We start from the raw sequence: 23009 nt of genomic DNA, 5'->3' as shown, positions 1-23009 counted from the left end.
GTTGTGTGCAAGGATAAAAAAATCAGAACTCCCTGGTAGGCAGTGAAGGAAAAGAAGAAAGCATATCAAAAGTTCCTGGCAAATAAGTCAGCTTTTACTCTTACAGAATACAGAGACAAATGTAAGAAAGCTAAACAGTGTGTAAAACTAGCTAAAAAAAGTCATGGGAGGACTTTGGCAAGAATATAGAAAATAAATATCAAGAAGGTGGCAAAATATTCTAGAGGTGTTGAAGAAGCTTAGGAATGGAGGAAAGAGTGCTGTAAAAGGAATTAGAGATGATAAAGGTGACATGTAAACGGGAGAAAAAGATATCCTTGAAGTATGGAGTAATTACTTTGAAAAACTGCTAAATGAAACAAGCAGTGATGACAGCATAGTGATAAAAGACACTGACCAGGCATGCAGTCAGGAATACATATCCATACTTGAAGTAGAAAAAACCATCAAAGGCTTGAAATGTGGAAAGGCATCAAGAGTAGATGATATTCGACCAGAAATGCTGAAGTATGGCGGTATAAAAGTCTTACAGTGGCTGCACTGCATAGTTCAGAAAGCCTGGACAGAGGGACGAATTCCCGATGATTGGAGTAGAGCTCTCATAGTACCCATATATAAAAAGGGAAATAAAACTGAATGTGAGAATTACAGAGGTATTTCCCTACTGAGTGTTACTGGCAAGATCTATGCAAGTATACTTGAGAAACAGTTGAGAAGAATTGTGGAAGAAAAGCTTGCTGAATAACAAGCTGGATTTAGGCCAAATAGAGGCTGTCAGGATCAGATCTTCACTTTTTACGACAAATAGTCGAGAAAGCATGGGAATATAACAAAGATCTGTATTTAAGTTTTGTCGATTTGGAAAAGGCATATGACAAGGTGCCAAGAGAGAAGCTATTCAATACGCTGCAGTTATATGGTGTCAATGGGACATTATATCAAGCGATACTTAGTCTTTATTTGAGTTGTAAGTCAGCAGTTAGAATTGAAGGAAGTACAGGAAGATGGTTTAATGTTAAATCTGGTGTGAGACAAGGATGTACATTATCCCCTCTGTTATTCATTATCTATATGGATCACATTATGAAGGAAAGTGGTATTAAACCTGATATCAAAATTGGAAATGTTAATGTCAGCTCTTTGCTTTATGCGGATGATGTTATACTTCTAAATAAATCCGCTACAAGTCTGCAAGATTCTCTGACTAAATTGAATAGCTGTTGTAATAGATATGGTATGAAGGTCAGCAATAAAAAGACAAAGACAATGAAAATAGGCAGAATCATTGAAAATGTCAACTGTGTTGTGAATGGAGAACCTGTGGAACAAGTAAAACATTTCAGCTACTTAGGGACGCTTTTTACTGAAGATGGTAAATTAAATATAGAAATAGACAACAGAATCAGCAAAGTTGGTATGGTGGGAAGTCATTTGAATAAATTCATATGGAATAAAAGAGAAATTAGTCGGAACACTAAATTAGCTGTATACAACACAGGTGTTCAAACCAGTTTTAACTTATGGATCTGAGAGCTGGGTTAGAAGTAAAACACTTGACCAAAGACTAGAGGCCGCAGATATGAGAGTCCTGAGAAAGATTAGTGGCATGAATAGATGACATCAATGGCAATATCATATTAAAAATGAGGATATTAGGAAAAAACTTGACATTGTCAGCATGCAGGAATGCGTTAGCAGAGCTAATCTCAGGTGGTATGGTCACTTAAATAGAATGGGAGAGGAAAGATTAGCAAAACAAGTGTTCTCTGCCAGGTTGGCAGGAAAACGACCCAGAGGAAGACCAAGATATAGGTGGATTGATACGGTACAAAGTGCCTTAGACGATAGAAATATAAGATCTGATAATGTTGGAGTCTTGACAAGTAACAGACTGATTTGGAGGAAAATTGTAGATAGGAAGTTAGTAATGATGTAATTTTTTCATGTAGTACTGTCATATCCTGTACACCCCTTGAGGATACATGGCAGGAACTTGATGATGATGATGAAAAACAACAAATTGAAATGTTTTCAACAGCCATTATTTCTATGAATCGAAAAGCACTGGATTGATAGTTTAATTATGGGTATGATTAGGCACGTCACGTACATTCTATACATTGTAGTGTAAACTTTGCATGTGATTGCTGGCATAAGAGAGTTTGTGAATATTACATAAGTTCAAGGCCATGGTTTCTATTTAATGTACTATATGAGCAAATGATTCAGAAGACAACTTGAACAATCTGAGAAAATTATCCTCTTCTAACTAAGTCATGGACGAAAATTGCCAACATATCGCATGATATTCTGTGGTGATGTGTGCTGATAGTCTGCTTTTTTCCCCTTCTCTCTTGTTTTCAACATCGCCTACATGTTTGTTTGTTTTTTATGGATTTTTAAACTTCTTCAAGTTTGACTTATGTATACCTTTCTGCAAGAACAAAGAGGCTTGTTCTTGCAGGATTTTTTCAGAATGTTTGTAGAATAGAAACATCGTTTTCAGAAGAAACTTTTGTAAGATGTTAAGTGGTTTGAAAGCGGTTCTGATGACTGATTTTAATAACTGGGCTATTTTTCTTGATATGTTGTCAACGTATGGTATGGAAACCATGCCTTTGTAATTAATTTCTTGGTTTACACAGGACAGTCAATTAGGAAATAAAAGCTTCTTTAGTAACATTTTTGAGTCACAACATGTGCATTCTACTTTTGGACAGAACTTGCCAAATAAGATGCACAAGCTGTTCATTGGATTACTGACAAAGTGATCATGAAAGAGCTTGAAGAACAATGTGTGTGTGTGTGAAATTTCGCTACAAACTTGGTAAAAATTTTACAGAGACATTTCAATTGCTTAACCAAGCATACAGGGAGGACTGTACGAGCTAAATACAGTGCTATGAGTGTTTTAAAAAGGACAGAACATTGGTTGGTGAAGATCCTAGGCCTGGATGACCTTCCACATCAACAGACAACGACTATGTTGAGAGAGTTCGTGGAATTCGTCATTTAACTGTCCAAGAAGTTGCTATCGAAGTGGGCATCAGCATAGGATCAGTGCAAAATTCATGGCACATTTGTTGACTGATGATTAGAAAGAGAACCGTGTTGAAATCAGTCCATCCATCCTATTCGCTGGACTTAGCCCCATCAAACCTTTTCATGTTTCCCAAACTTAAAACCACTTTGAAAGGACGTAGTTTCCAAACCATAAAGGAGATTCAGGAAAATACGATAAGAGAACTGCATGCAATCACAGAAAGTGCATATGTTGTATGATTTGCAACTTATAGGAATTATGTAGTAAACTTGCTTTCACCATTGAAAAGGAAAATAATCACTGCCTGCCCTTCCTTGACATTCTAGTTAGCTGCCTTCCCAATGAATCCTTATCCTTTTCTGCCTACAAGAAGACCTACCCTCACTGGATGGTACATCCATCACCTTTCACACCACCACCAGCACTCCCAGAAGAATGATGTTAATAAAACCTTAGCCAGTAGAGCAAGAACCATCTGTATGGATCACACTAGCTTCTCCACCAAATTCACTGACATTTGTGACACAGTTTTAGCCAATGGATTCTGCCTCTCGCAAAATTAAGAGGCCCCCCACCCCAAAAAAAAACATAGTCATTCTCTGCATCTGGGTCACCTCAGAAAAATTCAATGCATTTTAAAAAGATATAACCATACATACCTCTTTCAGGCCATACCAAAAATTAGTTTTACCCTTACCTGCTCACTTCACCATCTTGATCATTCTGGTGCCTACAGTATCCATTGTTCCTGCAAGTTTAATTAAATACTTCAGACAAACCAGAAGAACAGCTAATACCTGCATAGAACAACATATATCCATCATCTGCACTACAGCCATTCCCGGATGGTAGACCATGCCATTGATACAGATCCTATGGAAAAAATGCATAAACTTATGCATAAACAGATACAAATTAGAGAGACTGTTCTTGAAATCCGCCTGCATATCAGTGCCAAAAATTTGGGAGACCATCCCTGCAAGAGCTTCAGCAAGATTCCACCACTGCACCCATAAAGAGTATCAGTCAAGGCTGTAGGAGCCAGCCTTTTAAAATCAGCCTGTGTTTGCCATCCTGCTGGTGTGTGTGTGTGTGTGTGCGTGCGTGCGTGCATGCACTCACACCTGCTTAATTATTTTTTGCTTTGTGCCTATGAAGATGCCTTGGTGACCAAGGTGAAATTCTGGCTTATAATCTAATATTACTTGTGTGTTTTCTCTATTAAATATCAGCAGGAGTTTTAAAATGACATTTAGTTGGGATTGATAATTTGCTGTTATTTTAGGGGGTTTGCTATAATTATATAGTCAGAGCCAACTCGATTTTAAAATCTTAGCATCAATTTTTTAAGCTAAAGCTAAACTTCAAGTATTATTCTTATTGTTATTTATTCATTTATTTTTTTTCTTAACTTTTAGATTCCACCTGCACCTGGAATTTTGGAATATGATGAGATTTTCACTCTCCTGAAAGTACAACAGCACCACTTATCCTTAAGGTTTAGTAATATCACTGATGATCATGCAACAGATGAGACAGTGTCATTATCAAAGAACTGTAGCACCACACTTCAGGAAAACATACTTCATGAGGTATTTTACATGAAGTTTTGATAATTTTTTGCAATCAATTCATCGTCTTTAGTAAAGCTTCATTTTATTTATGTAATATATTACTAAATCACTTAAGGAATTGACAACGTACATAAGAATATAAATTAAATTACACTTTAATAAATATTTCCATTATTTTGGCAACATCACATTGCCATCTTCAAAAGGAACTTACAAAAAAGGCATGTGCACGTAGGCACTACAACACAGTACCTGAGAATGAAGTGATGAAGCTATTGTTCTCCTAAAAGTTCTGATGGTGCCTCCCCTAGCGGGCTATGTAGGTGTTCTTGGCCGTTGGGCTGAAGGTCTGCTGATGTTAGTCTCCCAAATTTGGGGCAGTCTCATGCAACCAAATTTGTTGATGTTTGGAGAGTTTCTTAGGGCTGAGGCTGATTCTATGAATAGTCTTTCGAATTTGAACTTGCTACGTTGTATTATTGTAGCTTTCTTCCACCGTTTTCTGTGGCGTGTATCCAGAGCATGGTCTGCAAGACCAGAGTGGCTATATTTGTGAAACCGGATGTAGTCCTTGTGTTCCAAAATTCTGATATTCGCTGTCCTGCCTGTTTGACCAAAGTAAGACAGTTTACAGCTGCAAGGGACCTGGTATACACCAGGTAGGTCTAGGGGAAGTGGTTGGTCTTTAGTGGAGCAAATAAGGGATTCCAATTTTCTATATGGTCTATAAAAGCTGGTTAAGTCATGTTTTTTTTTAGGATTTTGTTGATTTTTTCTGAGGTGCCTTGGATGTAGGGGATGGTGATGGATTTAGAGTAATCTTTTTTGTGAAGGGGGGGAGGTGGGTTGTGGATAACTGGTTTAAGTATTTTTTGGATTTTTTTGGGAGTTAGCCATTAGCCGGTAGGGTAGCCATACTGACATAATGGTCAGCTTTGATGTCTTCTCCTTATCCACAAATGTCCCACTCAAGGAAACTTTAGAGCTAATCCAAGCTAAATTTCAGCCCTATTTCAGTTCACAATGAACTCAGGCTATTTCGTTGGCAGGGAAAATTCTACAAACAAATAGAGGGGACAGCCATGGGTTCACCTGAGATAATGGTACCAATTCCTTGAAGGAATTGGAACCATTATCTCAGGTGAGGAAAAGACTATAACCTCTGTATTTGATTATAAGAGAAAAAAAACCTTTCATTCATAAGACTGAGAATTAAATAATCCCATGATACAGAAATAATTTTACACCACCAGCAAATGCTTTATTTGAGCTACTATAAAATGGCAGTCATAATACTACCAAAAGTAATCCTGTAATGCAGATATTAATTGCATTACCAGAAATCTTAATATTTACTTAAAAAAAAAAAAAAAAAACAGTGCTAGCAAAACCCATTTTTTGAATTTCTGGAAAGCCATATAATTGTGGGCTCAAAGGATGAACTGAACGAAGACACAATCATAAATTTCTTGAAAGTTCTCAGAAGGTTCTTGGTACAGATATGAAGTTCACAGGTTGGATCTCTGTCAAGAATAGAATAAGTATCTGTTTGTAATAATTGCCACATTTTATTATATTCCTTGGTATCCAGAATGACACGACTTATCTTTATCTATAAGAATTATTTTTCTGTTACTTTTTTTTTACTGCTTGACATTCTATGAGAGAGAGAGAGAGAGACATATTATCTGTAGGAGGTTTATCATCAAATTCCTGACATCTACCCTCAAGGGGTGAACAGGATATGATAGTACTAAATGAAAAATTTACATCATTACTAACTTCCTATCTACAATTTTCCTCTGAATCAGTCTGTTACCTATCAAGACTCCAACATTGTCAGATCTTATGTTTCTATCTTCAGAGAACACCTGTTTTACTAATCCTTCCTGTCCCATTCTGTTTAAGGGAGCACCTGAGATTAGCTCTGCTAACAAATTTCTGGATGCTAACCATATCAAGTTCTTTCCTAATATCCTCGTTTTTATTATGATGTTGCCATAGATGCCATTTGTTCATGCCCCTAATCTTTCTCAGGACTCTGATATCTGGATTCTAACCCTCAGATCCATAATTTTAACTTATGGATCTCTCAGATCGTTAAGTTAAAATTGGTTTGAACAGTGTCTTGTATACAGCTAATTTAGTGTTTTCACTCATTTCTCTCTTATTCCATGTAAATTTCTTCAGTTGACTTCCTACTTATCAGCTTTGTTGATTATGTTATCTATTTCCATATTTAATTTTCCATCTTCACTAAAAATAGTGTCTAAGTAGCTGAAATGTTTTACTTGTACTATAGGTTCTGCATTCACAATATAGTTGACATTTTCACTGCCTCTTCCTGTTATTGCTAACTTTCATACCATATCCATTACAACAGTTATTCAATTTAGTCAGGGAATCTTGCAGACTTATAGCAGATTTAATTAGAAGAATAACATCATCCTCATAAAGCTGACATTAACATCTCCAATTTTGATATCGGGTTTAATACCACTTTCCTTCATAAAATGATCCTTGTCTGACATCAGATTTAACATGAAACCATCTTCCTGTTCTTCCTTCAATTCTAACTGCTGACTTACAACTCAAATAAAGACTAAGCATTGTTTGATACAATGCCCCATTGACACCATATAACTGTGGCATTTTGAATAGCTTCTCTTGGCACCTTTTCATATGCATTTTCCAAATTTACAAAATATTCCCATGATTGCTCAACTATTTGTCGTCAAGTGAAAATCTGATCCTGACAGCCTCTATTTGGCCTGAATCCAGCTTGTTCTTCACCAAGCTTCTTTTCCACAATCCTTCTCAACCATTTCTCAAGTATACTGGCATAAATCTTACCTGGAACACTCAGTAGAGAAATATCGCTGTAATTCTCCCATTCAGTTTTATTTCTCTTTTTATATGTGTATTATTTCTGGGACTCCCATGTTATATATTTATACTATGAGAGCTCTACTCCAATCATCTGGAATTTGTCCCTCTGTCCAGGCCTTCTGAATTATGCAGTGCAGCCACTGTAAAACTTTTTAACCTCCATACTTGAGCATTTCTGGTTGAAAATCATCTACTCCAGCTGCCTTTCCATATTTCAGGCTTTTGATGGCTTTTTCTATTTCAAGTATGGATATGTAATCCTGATTGCATGCCTGGTCAGTGTTTTTTTACCCCTGTGCTGTCATTTTGAATGATTGTTTCATTTAGCAATTTTTCAAAGTAATACTCCATACATCAAAGATATCTTTTTCTCCAGTTTTCATGTTACCTTTATCATCTCTAATTCCTTTTACAGCACTCTTTCCTCCATTTCTGAGCTTCTTCAACAAAATATCTTCCAGATTATCTTTCCACCTTCTTGATATTTATTTTCTATGTTCTTACCAAAGTCCTCCCATGACTTTTGTTTAACTAGTTTTACACATTTAGCTTTCTTACATTTGTCTTTGTATTCTCTAAGAGACAAGCTGACTTATTTGCCAGAACTTCTGATATGCTTTCTTCTTTTCTTTCACTGCCTCTTTAACCTTCCTTGTCCACTACGGAGTTCTGATTTTTCTATCCTTGCAGACAACCTCACCACATTCCTCTCTGGCTGAATCTCCATTGATTCTAAGAAAAATTCTGATTAGCGAGGAAGAGTTTTAGTTTTGGAAAATTCAGTCAGAGGAAGCCAAATCTGGGGAATAGGATGGGTATTCCAACAATTCATAGTGCAGATCTCTTCATTTTCCCATTGCCAAAACACCTTTGTGGGCAGGTGCATTGTCCTTATGAAAGATGATTTTTTCCCCTGCAAACTGGGCTTTTTCTCACATTTTTTTTGTCTAGTCTGGTTAAAAGATCAGAATAATATTCCCCAGTTATTGTTTTACCCCAGGTTAATTAATGAACAAAATGCCTTTAGCATCCCAAAACACCGATGCCATGACTTTTCCTGCTGATGGAACCGATCGGCTTCTGTCCACTGTTTGGATTCTGGTGTGTAATGGTGAATCCAGATCTCACCCATAGTAATAAATTGATGCACACAATCAGTTTTATTCTTGTTAAAACGCTTAAAAGCACTGTTCAGAGATTTTCATGCAAGTGCATTTTTGATCTGCTGTCAGATCAAAAAGCCATGCACCAATCTTGCGCAAAGCTTTTTCATTTGTAATTCTTCATGGAAAATATATCTTACATGTTCTTTTGAAATGCCTATAGGCTCAGCAATTTCACGCACCTTGATTCACCAGTCATCCAATACCTGGCACCCATCTTGTGCAAAGCTTTTTCACTTGTAATTCTTCATGCTCTTTTGAAATGCCTATAGTCTCAGCAATTTAATGCACTTTGACTCACCAGTCATCCAATACCATATTGTACACTTGATCAATGATTTCTGGTTTTGTTACACTTTTTGGATTCCTTCACGTGCATCATCTTGAAGGCTGGTACTACCACGTTTAAACTAGGCAGCCGATCTCTTAATTGTTGAAAATGAAGGAAGAGTGCCCATAAGGTTTTATGAACTTCGAATGAATTTCTTTTGGCTTAACACCAAAAGAACATTCTTTTACAAAGAATTTTATAACTGCATGATTTTCAATGGATAGAATGACATGCAATTTCACATGGCTGCTTATGACAGATGTACCAACTTAGAAAAAAAATCGTGCTGATAGTGTTGCCATCTACGGTCGAGGCCAAGAACTTTTCGGACCACCCTCGTAAAAGAGAGAAGTGTTTTTTAGCCATTAATCCATGTGTGTGTGTATATGTATGTTAAAGATACCAAGCAATTTTATAAACTTGGTTTTAATCCTATTTCCTAAGTAAGCAAACAGACAGGTAAATCAAGTTTGCGCCTGAAGTAGTTTCAGGTCTGAGGCAACTCGTAAAGGTGGAGTAAGTTCTGATCACTATCCTTAGTATCTCCCCTAATGCAAAGCACATCTCCTTGTGGACATGTATGATGCTTTCATTAAGGGAAGGGCCACTACCCAGACTGGTTTCGACCTTGGCATCTCAGGGAGCAAGATCTTGAGATGCCAAGGTTGAAGTAATGCAGAACTTATAAATTTTACCTATACAAGTTATCACAAGGTGCTTTGACCTTATTGAATAAAAATCTCAGGATGAGAGAAAGATGTAGAAAGTTTTTTATCTTGGGTATAATATACGTTAAAGATACCAAGCAATTTTATAAACTTGGTTTTAATCATATTTCCCAACTTCAGGCACAAACTTGACTTACTTGTCTGTTTGCTTAGGATTTCTGTCTTTTTGTATAGGATTAAAACCAAGTTTATAATATTGTTTGGTATCTTTAATGTACAGTATACCCAAGGTAAAAAAACTCTCTCTCTCTCTCTCTCTACATATATATATATTATATAGAATTGTCATTGCTTGTAAGCCCACCAAAAATCCTTTGTATGCAATAATTTGTTACTAAACTATGTTTAATTAAATGTATGATGTTAGCACATTTCCATATATATGGTACAGTGGTGCTTTGCAATTCAACAGTTGAATTTCGCAGGCTCGTGCATGGAATTGTGCGATGTGATTTTTTGTTGGGCTGCATTGGTGTTTACTCATGTTGTTTGTGCTAATTTTCTATTCTGCATTTTTCAGAAAGTAAAAATTTTGTGCAGCCACAGTTATTATTTTTGAGTGAAATTTAAGAATTGGTCCAAAGAGAAGTGAACAGAGGAATAATTCAGGAAAGAAGTACACTTGGTTGAGCATAGAGAAGAAGAAAGAAATTGTAGATGAATTGCAGAAAGGTAGAACAATTACAGATGTAGCTCAAGAGTATGGCATTCCTAGGTCAACTTTTTGGCATCAGAGAGAGAGAAGATTATGGGTGCTAGGGTGTCTGCTGGTGCAATGAAGATTTCTGACAATAGATCTGCAATCAATGAAGGGATGGAAAAGCTGCTTATCACCTGGATTAGAGACAGATAGATGAAGGGAGATCCAGTAACTCAGGCAATGATCTGTGAGAAGGCTAGGTGAATTTTTGAAGAATTGCAGAAGAAAACTCCAGGATGTACCTCAGATCAAACTGAGGAATTCAAAGCAAGTCGAGGCTGGTTTCACAGATTCCAAGGTAGAACAGGCATCCATAGTGTTCTTAGACAGGGGAAAGCTGATAGTGCAGATAAAGAGGCTGCAGAAAATTTTGTGAAAAAATTTGAAGATTTAATCAGGAAGGAAGGCTACCTGCTACAGCAAATTTTTAATGGGGATGAAACTGGGTTATTTTGGAAGCGCTCCAAATTGAACTTACATCACACAAGAAGAAGTGAAGCTCCCACGACATAGCAAGGTAAGCCTATGAAAGATAGGCTTACTTTGTTATTGACAGCAAATGCAAGCGGAGACTTTAAACTAAAGCCACTTTTGATCTATCACTCAGAAAATCCTCGTTGCTTTGAGAAGAAAATCATTAAGTCCAGACTGCCAGTGATGTGGAAATCCAATGCAAAAACCTGGGTAGACCAGCAAGTTTTCAAAGATTGGATTTTTGAGGTGCTTGCCCCGAGCATGAAGAATTTCCTCACTGACAACAATTTGCCTTTGAAAGCACTGCTGATCCTTGACAATGCTAGTGCTCAGCTTTAAAACTTAGGACATTCTTGAAATTGACTTCGTCAAAGTCCATTTCTTGCCTCCAAACACGACGTCACTGATCCAACCCATGGATCAAGAAGTGATTGCGTGCTTTAAAAAACTTTACATCGCGGCTTTTCGACGTGACTCACTCTTCTGACAAAACACTGGAGGACTTCTGGAAGACTGAGTTCAACATTCTCCACACCATTTTCTTTATTGGAGTGACATGGAGAAACCTTCGTGCACCGTGGAAGAAACTCGTTCTTGATTTTTCTTAGGATGACAACAGTGCAGACCAAGCAGCTGCAGCCATGCGAGAGATCATTTCGATGGCGGAGGATCACGATGATGAACTGATCATGGAAGAACTCAAAGGAGAGAGAGAAAGAGGAATTTCAGATTCCTCTTTCACTTCCCCCCATCAGGCATCTTAGTGTTTTCATAGTCTCTTTACTGGGTCCACCGCCAGTCATTGGAAAGAGAGATGTCCTAGAGTCTTCAGCCAGAGACTGCACCTTCTACCATTGGTAGAAGGTGCAGTCTGTTTGTTTGGCACCCCAGCACTACTGATATGAGTAGAATGACAGACATGTTCAACAATATCATCATGAAAAAGAGGGAGAGACAGTCCACCCTTGATCAGTTCCTCATCCCTGTTCAAGCAAAGAGGAGATGAGAAGAGGTAGAACAGGATAAAGACGACTCCCTTCCAACATCTAAGGCTCAACAGATTGTACATATTGTGTATACAATAGTGTATTTTGTAATTTAGTGTGTTATACCATAGTAAAATATAAATTAAAGTAAATAATATGGTGTATTTCTCTCCCACTCCCCCATTAGGGGAAGTGGGATAGGGGTCCGACAATGAATTAATCTATTTTTCGTAGACTTGTATGGGAAATATTGTCCTGCAATTTGAAATTAGTTCGATGATGGATTAGTATCGAATTGCGAGGCACCATTGTATTATCATGTACCATGTATGCATACTATGCAGAGTCCTGGATGTATATAAGCTCTCGAAGAAGGGCATCTTAGCGTTTTCATGGTCTCTTTACTGGGTCCACTGGCAGTCATCGGAAAGAGGGTATGAAGAATTCCATCGGAGATAGCACTCGTCAAACAGCTGATGCCACCACACTGCTGGTTAAGAGACTACGGAGGAAAAAGGATATTGATGACAGAAGACAAAGAGCGTGCAATCTGAAGAAAGAAAGATTGTAATGACTATATGATATGTAATTCATTGTAAGTACTTCCAGATAAATCGCACTCTTTGCATTGGTCCACAGTCAATTGTATTAGCTTAAATATTATTGATGTAAATAAATAAGTACCTATTCTAAGAGTAAGCTTAATTTTGTATGTAGAAAACGTAAGTTATTGTACATCAAACTTACACTTGACAAGTTCATTGTTTAATGAGTAAGAATACCAGAAGTTATGCTTAGATTATAAGATAGAATTACTTGAAATTGAGCAGTGTATATAGATTTCAATGTTTAAATAAATTGATTTGTGAACCATACACTGAGACTGGTCTGTCAATCCTATTTGAATAAAAAATAAAAACCTGCACATATCTGACTAATAGGGGGAAAAGTATTTATGATATTCTAATTGATAAGTTTAAGCCACGACTGAGATAAAGTATAGGTAAGATTTAGCAGGGAATAATATTTGCTTTATCTATGTTATATTTCTTACAAACTCACACTCAATAAGTAGTTTAACTGGTGCTGTAAAGCAAATAAATTCATTAAACTACAGAGTTTTTTTATTTAGTGAAAGCTGAAGGAAACTTTGTTATCCAGTAAAGTTTGCTTTACTTAGTATGTGAAAAGTGATTTGAAACTGTTGATTTTTAGTTAAAGTACATTTGTTCTGGAGTGTTAAAACTTTTGATATGGTTTTAGTAGTTTATTCAGTGGAGTTTGTTCTGACTTTCATATAGAAAGTGAACAAGTTGAAGTATTTTGGATGAAGACATGATATGTTTTCTTCAGTGTTCTATGATTTAATATGAAAGAAGAATGATCTTTAAAGGTATCTGTAGCATAACTATAAACAACAAATTACACAATAACCACAGTAATTAACTTTACAGCTATTTCGTACTGAAAATAACAGTACCTCATCAGTGTGTAGAAATAAGCAAATCAAAGAACAGGAATACAAGGTACATGCAACAATCAATTTACCAATTAAAATGGTTGCTGCGAACTAGAAATTTAATATTAATAGATAATATCCAAACATAGTTTTATGATTTCATAAAATGAGAATCTCCCAAACTTTGGGGAAGAGAGATAACCGTTCCAATTCAGGTTAGGCTGATGTAAAAGGGCTTCACAACTTTTATGTTGGCCTAACCTGAATCGGAAAGATTCATTCTCTCTCTTTCCGGCTCCTAAAAGTTTGCGAGATTCTCATTTTATGTAAACATCAAAAATAATTAAATATTAAATTTCTAGTTTGCAGCAGTCGTTTTTAATTGGTAAACCGATTGCTGCATATACCTTGTATTCTTGTTCTTTGATTTGCTTGTTTCTACACACTAATGATGTACTGTTATTTTCACTATGAAATATCTGCATATCATTAAAGTTACTGTGGTTATCGAGTAATTTGTCATTTAATTTATGATTATGATTTATGACTGATTTATGCCATTTCTAGAAGCAGGAGCAATTTACGTATTAACTTTCTTTCTGTATGAATCCAAAGGAATAAAATTTCAGGTTTGTTTACATCGGATGATGATTGTTGGTTTATGCAATTGATATTTTTTATGGGGATTCCCCTTTCCTCCCCTAATGAGGGATTAAGTATATTTTATGAGTGTAGATCTGTGTGTGCATGGTCATAAGGTCGGTTTGCTTTACCGAGTGACAAAAAACCCGAGTTTCAGGGTGAAAAAACCCTCTACCTCGATATGAGACTGGCTAACTTACCTTTAGTCGAAAGAGACCAGATAAAGCTTCCTCACTTTAGAGATGGGAATCAAACCCAGGTCTTTCCAACTAAAGGACTTCTTCTATACCGATTGACTTGTGGAGGTTCTTATGCAAAAAGAGTGATGGCAATTTTATGTTTATTGTAAATGAAAGATTTTCTTTTTGGTTATAAAAACATTTGAAGAATCAAATTTCTTAATGCTTTAATTTAGAAGATAAGCTGTGGATCTGGAGGTTATCTTATTCTTTTGAAGTTCAGAGTTAACCACTTAGAATGGAGAGAGCAAGTCACAGGAATGCATGCACATTGCTTAGCAAGAAAGTAAAAAAAAAAAAAAAAACTCCTTCCCTTATTAAAATTCAGATATCTATTCTTATTCAGATTACTGAATAAGAATAGATAGCATTAAAGTTAATAGCTGTTCTAGTCAATTGTGACAAATAAGTTAAGAATGTAATCAGGATGTTTATGCTACCCTGTTTACAGTTTTAGCAAACAAGCCACTACTTGGACTGGTAAAGTCCAAATATTATCCATCAGGAATGGATATTGGTAGTACTTAACTACACTAATACAAAATATTCTCCATTTGTTATCGGTGATTTCTGATGTTCACATCAAAAATAGTTGCGTATACAGTGAACTCAGAAGAATAATTGCTGTACTCAAATTTCCTTTAGCTATAATGTAATCTAACAAAAGTAAGAATTCTGTTTCAGCTTTAGTATAGTTCTCTGATAGCAGCAACCATTGAAGATGCATTTCAGCCATCTGAATTTTCTTTATTTTATATTTATTTGAAAAGAATTTTTTCCCTTTATGTTCTAGGGTTTTAAAAAATAAGACATGCTAGTTTTACTGCTTTTACGAGTAAGGACTCATACTCTGGAACCAGTAGCTGAGCAGATAGCATATCACTCTCCAAGCAGAAGGTCATTAACTTCCTGCTCTGAAATGGCTTTTTGAAAAACCTTCAGGATCAGTGTGGTTTGAGTAATTTAAACCCTATAATAAATTTAATTTAATCCTTTACCCAAGTGTAGGCAAACAATGGTTGCTACACTTGGGTAACTACACTAATACAAAATATTCTCCATTTGTTATCGGTGATTTCTGATGTTCACATCAAAAATAGTTGCGTATACAGTGAACTCAGAAGAATAATTGCTGTACTCAAATTTCCTTTAGCTATAATGTAATCTAACAAAAGTAAGAATTCTGTTTCAGCTTTAGTATAGTTCTCTGATAGCAGCAACCATTGAAGATGCATTTCAGCCATCTGAATTTTCTTTATTTTATATTTATTTGAAAAGAATTTTTTCCCTTTATGTTTTAGGGTTTTAAAAAATAAGACATGCTAGTTTTACTGCTTTTACGAGTAAGGACTCATACTCTGGAACCAGTAGCTGAGCAGATAGCATATCACTCTCCAAGCAGAAGGTCATTAACTTCCTGCTCTGAAATGGCTTTTTGAAAAACCTTCAGGATCAGTGTGGTTTGAGTAATTTAAACCCTATAATAAATTTAATTTAATCCTTTACCCAAGTGTAGGCAAACAAAGTTTGCACCTGAAGTAGTTCAGGCTACACTTGGATAAAGGATTAAACTAAATTTATTATAGTCTAACCAAGTGGAAAATAAACTTCCAACATCTAAATCCAGAGTAAATTAATAATAGGATGATACACCTTCTGGCAACTCATATAAGTAAATATGACCTCTCCATTGCTTCTGCCTCAGTATCACTACTTCTGGGTCTGCCTCCCACTGACGAGACCTCAATAAACGGTCGAAACCAGTATGGGTAGTGGCTCTTCCCTTAATGTATAGCATTATACATGTCTGCAAGGAGATGTGCTTTACATTATGGGAGATACTGAGACAAGGAGTGATGAGAGCTTGGTCCATCTTTGCTACGAGTTGCCTCAGTCCTGAAATACTTCAGGCGCAAACTTTGTTTGCCTACACTTGGGTAAAGGATTATAGTCTAACCAAGTGGAAAATAAACTTCCAACATAATTTATCCCATGCCAGTAATACATGATAAGTCTGTATAATCTGCTGTAGGTGGTATTAACAAAAAATCCTTTCATGTTAATTTTTCAATTAAAATCTTTATTCTGAATTACTGTTTATTTAATACATATCTTTCAGATTCAAAATGCAATTCTTCAGATTGCTACAAGTGTGCAGCAGTTAGAAAATATTGAACAGATCAAAAATTATCCTGCAGTAGTTCTTCAACTGAAGTCTCTATCCTCAAGATTAGCAGAACTAGGAAAATCATCTTTGTCCTGATCGAAAGATAGGTCTCAATCGTCTTCCTTTCTCAAGCAACCAAAAACCTCTGTGGGTACTAGCCTCTGCTCCAAATGCACCTCTATTAGTGACATAGGAAAATTAGCATCCATTTCAAAAAATCAGAAAAATACATTTCCATAGGAAAGGGACTAAATATCTTACCTTCTATTTTTTCATTGTCATCAGAGTCATAGTCATCATCAATGTTGATTTCTTCCGGATTGGATGCCTTGGTCAATTCAGCAAGTTGATCTTCACTCTGTGTTGTGCTACCTCTATTTTAATTTTGAAAAGAAACAAAATAAAATGTTTTATAATTGCAGAAATGCAATTTTCTTGCTGTAGTTTAAATGCAGTTATAAACCAGCTGTGAGACACCTTGTGCTTATCCCATCACTGTAGGGATCAGTATTGTAAATGAGTTAATAACACATTCAACTTCCTAAGCTTTTTGATTTAAAAAAAAAAAGAGAGAGCTGGTGTGTTGGGTGAGCACAGGTGCTTTAATTTATAAATTATATAAGTAATAACAATGTATGTATATAAATAGCCATATTTCTAGAATCACTACAAAAGGATGGAAATAAATTTATTCCAATTTTTCATTTTAACTATTTTCACTGGATTTTGCACATATACATACCTGCAAAAGATGTTTAAATCTTGTCAATATCAAATGAACTTGTAAAAGTAGTATGGATAATAATACTTCAGTTAATACCTGTTTAAGCCAGTACTCTCAAAACCTTCGCTTAGATCGGCTGCTTAAGAATAAGTCATTCAAACTGTACACTATGTTGAAATATTAGGCCAGCAATATATGTTAGAAGAGGGGAAAAAAAAAATCCTAAATCACTTTCTGATCTTTGATTCTGCTCTTTCTTCATAGCTTTTTTCTATAGTCTTCAGAACATTTTGCCACTGGTATTCATCTTTTGTATCCTTATTAAAGTCTTCCCATGATTACACATGCTTGCCTTTCTCACGTTTTTCTCTGTATTCTCAGCAATATTTTTTCTTCTTTTTCATAAGTTTCTCTGTAGCTAAATCAATGTTTTTTTCAATTCATGCCAGTGAGACTCAAGTTTAATTCTCATTTTTTCCAACTGGAAATCTGCTCATCTGTCATTATTTTTAAACTTAATGTTTAGCTTTCTTCCAATTGTCTCTGTATTCTCTAAGAGCACAAGCTGACTTATTTGCTAGGAACTTTTGATATACTTTCTTCTTATCCTTCACTGCCTCTAACTTCCTTGTGTCCACCATGCAGTTCTGATTTTTCTATCCTTGCAGACCCACCACATGCCTCTCTGGCTGAATTAATCAATGTTTTCTTCAGGGCTTTCCATTGAATCTCAAAAGATTGGTTTCTGTTCTCAAACTATTTTTTTTTTTTTTTTTTTACTTTTTAATACAATAGCTGGTTTTGGAAGTGATCATTTCTATATCAGATGCCCAGTATATTCTTGTATAATAATGAAGTCAATAAGATTTTTCTTATTTTTTGTGTATTCTCTCTGCACCTAAAACATTTCTATGTCTTGTATTTATTTTCTGCTCCAATAAATGACAACTTTTTCTTTGTCAACAGCCTTCTCCAATGACTCATAAAATTCCTCCACTGAACTTTCTGTCAGAACCGCAGCAGAGATAAGTCTCATTGTCCATTGCCTTCTTTGTTTCAGTAACACATAACGTCAGTTATATTCTGAAAGCTGACTTTTCATCTGTATGCCAGCTTGGTTTCACGAACAGGAGTTTTGTTTAAATGGGTGATGCTGAAGTTGGTAGGTCATTTCATCTTGTTGTACCATCGTTTTCTTTAGGTTTGAAGCCAATATATAATACAATTTGGTTGGCTAATCTAACCTAATTGTATGAACTAGCAAATTGCCAGTTCATCCTAATTCGTTCCCCTGAAAATGTACTCTGATATTCAAAACATTTCTCAACTAACTAGCATGAGGTGACCCCCCCCCCTCCACCTCCTGTTATGTCTTGCATTAATATATTGCGCTGTCACTCTTTAACTTGAGGAAAAGTACTCACCCAAGAGATAGGTTCTTTACAACTTCTGATTCTAAAAAATACATCGATTCCACCATTATATGAATTCCTGTTTCTTTCTAGCCTGTTTCATTAATTAAAATCTGCCATATTGCTTAATCACTTTATATGTTTGTTTTTCTGTGCACCTTAAGGTCATCATCATACACAAATTAAATATATGTTATATGATCAAAAATATCTGGATGCCTGCTCATCCAAACTTTCATTCTAATATGAAAGGTATTAATATAGATTTCGGCTATAGTAGTCTTTAATCTTTTTCAGTAGTTGTTATTGCAGTCTTCAATCTTTTTCTATTACATTTTGGTATATTACTGCAGTAATTCTCTTCCATTTATCCATAAAAGCATTAATGAGGTTGGTCAGTGAGGCTTTCATTGCACTCGACATTCCAATTCACCCCAGTCAGTTCAGTGGGGTTGAGATTAGGGCTCTCTGCAGGGTGCTCATGTTTTCCAACACTCATCTCATCAAACAGCCATTCATGTGGATGGGACATTGTCATGTTGATAATACAAGAAACAGTCTTCACCAAACTCTTGCCATAAAGAAGCAGAGAATTGTCTCGAATGTTATTATAGGATGCAGTGTTAAGATTCCTCATCACTGGGACTAGAAGGACCCAGCCTATGATTGCCTTCTCCATCAAACTTCACAGTTGGCACAACACATTTGGGTGGGTAGTGTTCTGGATTCTACCAAACCTCTTCCATCAGCTGCCAGATGGTGAAACATGATTCATGTCTCCAGAGAATGCATTACTCCAGCCAGAGTCCAATAGCAGCAAGCTTTATACTACCTGATGCCTGGCATCAAACTTGCAGATGTTGGATTTGTGGGAGAGAACATAGCCAAGAAAATCCATATTCTTAAGTTCCCAACATTTCGGAACTAATTAGCAAGTATTTCAACTGAAGATAGATGATTTTTTCATGCTATGTGATTCAGTGACCTATCAAATCATGATTGCGCCGTTATTGCTCCTAGGTATTTCCACTTCACAATAGCATCACTTACAGTTGATCAAGGAAGCTGCAGCAGGGCAGAAATCTCTCAAACTGAGTTACTGCAAAGGTGGCATTGCATCAGTGTAATGTTACAGGTTGCTGCGTTCTTCAGTAGAGCCCGCTGTACTGTTAATATTTTTCTATGACAGTTACAAGACCATGTGAGCCATGGATGTGATATGTGTATGTAGCCATATCCATTACTATGAAGAGATGCCTAGATATTGTATTAACGAATATTGTTATATTTACTTCTAATTCACAAGCAACAGATCCAGACAAAAATCTAAACTTCAGCATCAAAGGTTACGCAGTTCATAGGAAAGATAGAGAGGAAAGAGCAGGTTTTCTATTCTTTTGAAGACCCCGAAATCAAATTCAAAATCAATATTTAAATAATAATAGTTCGACGGAAGCTCAAGCTGTTGAAATACACCTACCAAACCATTCTATTTCAGTCACAAATGTCTACCACCCTGATAATACAAATATTGATACAGACATCAGTGAAAAGCTAAACGAAGCTCCAACTGATACAACCATCATACTTGGTGACCTAAATGCAAAAGGCCCATTATGTAATCGTTTTGCATTAATGTTTCTCTTGCAATAAAAACAAAATAGCAATTGTAGATTTTCTTATATTTGTCAATCGTGAAAGAATTCGTTCAAAATTGTGGCAGACAAAAGAACCATCTTATTAATGTGTTTTCTATGGCTGGATTTAAAGTTGTTTACATCTGTTGAGCTGAAGGTAGTAAGGAGTGGAGAACATTACCATTGTGAGTTCCAACAAATGGCATCTTTGGAAATATCTGTAGAAAGTAAACTGTAAAAAACAAAAAAGACAACTGCCATATTTCTTGATATGACTGCTGCTTTCGATCGTGTTTGGATCCAAAAATTAATATAAACAGTACATGATATTGGAATTAGAGGAAACGCTTTAATCTGGATTGCTGATTTCATTAGAGGAAGAAAGATCAAGGTTAGAATCAATGCAGCAATATCAAGAGAGCAGAGAACCTGGCCTGGTGTTACCCAGGGCTCAGTACTCAGTCCGTTATTATTCGTTTTATATGTCAATAACATTCATCCCTACCTTACAGAAGACACAAAAGTAGCTTGCTATGTAGATGATATAGCCATCTGGCACACTAGTGCTAAAATCAAAGAATCAGAGGAAATTGTAAACAAATCCATGAGAGGATTAGAAAAATGATCAGATGAACTTAAACTGAAAAATCAACCTAGACAAAACAAAACTAAGCACCTTTAGTACAGACAGGAAAAGTAGACATTCCTACAATCCCAACGTCATGATCAACAACAAACTAATGGAAAAAGTTGCAAATCCAAAATACCTTGGTATGACGCTTGATCAGGAATTTGCAGAACACATCTCTAGCACTTCCAACAAAGCTCTAAAAAAACTAAATATACTGAAAAGGCTTTGTGGAACAAACTGGGGCCAAAGCCAAAAATCCTCAAAACTACTTACACTACACTAATAAGGCCAATAACGGAATATGCAGCACCTATCTGGTCACCTTTGGCCTCATCAGTAAAGGAAAAATTAGACAAAATACAAGCAAAAGCATCCAAGATTATCATTGGTGCAGTCTCATCCACTAAACATCAGAGCCCAACAGGAATGTGGGCTTGACCTGCTGGAGGACAGACAAAAATTTGCCACCATGAAATTCATAAATAATATCAGAAGCTACCAAAGCGATCATATCTCCCTAAAAACCTATGAACATTGGAATCAAAAATGCAGACTTCACAGATCATCAACTTTACAATATGATGACACTATCAGGAAGGAAATAGCTCTTGATCAGCTAAATGCCCACACAAACAAAGAACCTCTATTTTCCATTCGTTTACCTCCATAAATCTAAACCTTACCAAACTCTGTACAAAAAAAAAGAATCAAAATAAATGTTCCAAGAAAAAGGCATAAATACTATCAACCTTCTTTCATCCTCCAAACATGTTATTTGTTATACCGATGGATCGTCAGACACCAATATAATTAATGGAGGTGCTGGTGTTCTCCTTCTACTCCCGAAAGGTGAAAAACTTTCAATAAAAGGTGGATCTGGGAGAATTGTTTCCAATTTTACCAGCGAACTTTACGCAATAAATAAAGCACTTGAAGCCTACTTAAAATTACCATCTCAACAATCTGAGGGAATTATAATTTACAGTGACTCAAGATCAGTTATTGAGGCAATACCAAGCTCGCACAAGTCATACATAAACTCTTAAATCAACTAAAGTGTTTAGGAAAAAGTTGCATTTTATGATGGATTCCTGCTCATGTAGGCACTGATTACAACGAAGCAGCTGATAAATTAGTAAAAGAGGCCAGAGAACTCAACCAAGAAACTCACATGATAACTCTTGCTGATGATGCTAATGCACTAGCAAAAGCTAATCTAATTCCACTGAAATCAGTGATACAACATCAAATTCCCGAAATCAATGCTGACAGAAAGACCTCCACAATGATAGCAAGACTACAAACAGGACATTATAGAGGAATGAAGATCAATACAGATGATATGAGAACATATAGAAACTGCAACAACTGCACCAATACTGAACTGACACCCACTCACATCTTTACCTGTCCAGCAATTACAGCAGCCTTGCAAGAAATAGATCCTAATCCTGAACAACAGCTCTATGCAAACAAAATCATCGACATAGCCAAAGAAGTTCAAGGAGCACATTAGAAACATCTAAGACTCTTCAAAGGACAAGACAACAACATGAGATCCAGACAGATGTTCTCTGAAATTCCTTCCACCACTCGGAATAGATACTCAATTCTCCTGTGAATGAGACAACTCCAACAACAACTGATAGCTAAAATTCTTGTACAAATCACAGCAGTTGACATCCATGTCCTGTTCTACAGACATCTGCATTATTACACTTTTCTCCAGTAATCTATGATGCAATGTTCATTATCTTTCCCTTCACTAGATATTGCTACTACCTTCTGAGGGCTTCACACATTTGATTCGAAGAGATTCTACACTTTATTCGTATTAAACAATCACCACAAGTTGGCCACCTAAAATTTTTTATGTTACATATCTAAGTTATATAGGATGTCAAATGACTCTGCATTCCAGTTAGATGGATGATACAATATTTATTTTTGGAACTAGGAAGAATGGTTATAAGGGCTTTTCAACTGAAGGTGAGTTAGTTGATTTAATACACTAGTGATGGGTTTTTTCATACCAACACACTGGCTGAAGAATACATACAAATGCACTTAAAATGACTTTATATACAATGGCATCACAGGCTTAGTTGCTTTGGCCCTAATTCCAACTAAGCCAAATCAAATTATGTTCTACTTTCCAGAAATCCCATTGAACATCAATAAGTATCATTCCATGGATTATACTTGTCGTC

General features: G+C 36.0%; 2 protein-coding genes across 3 annotated transcripts in view; one reads left to right on the top strand and one right to left on the bottom strand.

Moving 5' to 3' along the window:
- The window catches only part of LOC150110585 (FIGNL1-interacting regulator of recombination and mitosis-like), a 390780-nt gene extending 374289 nt beyond the window's left edge, over positions 1-16491 (top strand). Inside the window, exons 20-21 of the mRNA XM_090399827.1 lie at positions 4462-4635; positions 16348-16491. Coding sequence (XP_090255953.1) covers positions 4462-4635; positions 16348-16491 — 318 coding nt within the window. The remainder of the gene's footprint in view (positions 1-4461; positions 4636-16347) is intronic.
- fand (Pre-mRNA-splicing factor SYF1 fand) overlaps positions 16287-23009 on the bottom strand; it is a 425180-nt gene continuing 418457 nt past the window's right edge. For both annotated transcript variants that reach the window (XM_090399826.1, XM_090399816.1), the window contains 2 exons: positions 16657-16769; positions 16287-16573 (listed from right to left, as the gene is read on the bottom strand). In XM_090399826.1, the coding sequence (XP_090255952.1) occupies positions 16506-16573; positions 16657-16769 (181 nt within the window). In that variant the 3' untranslated portion in view covers positions 16287-16505. The remainder of the gene's footprint in view (positions 16574-16656; positions 16770-23009) is intronic.

The sequence above is a fragment of the Typopeltis vanoorti genome, chromosome 1 (assembly GCF_054136105.1).
Source record: "Typopeltis vanoorti isolate ZY-2024b chromosome 1, IOZ_Tvanoo_1.0, whole genome shotgun sequence".
Lineage (NCBI taxonomy): Eukaryota > Metazoa > Arthropoda > Arachnida > Uropygi > Thelyphonidae > Typopeltis > Typopeltis vanoorti.
This window is presented reverse-complemented; position numbering and strand designations above follow the sequence as displayed.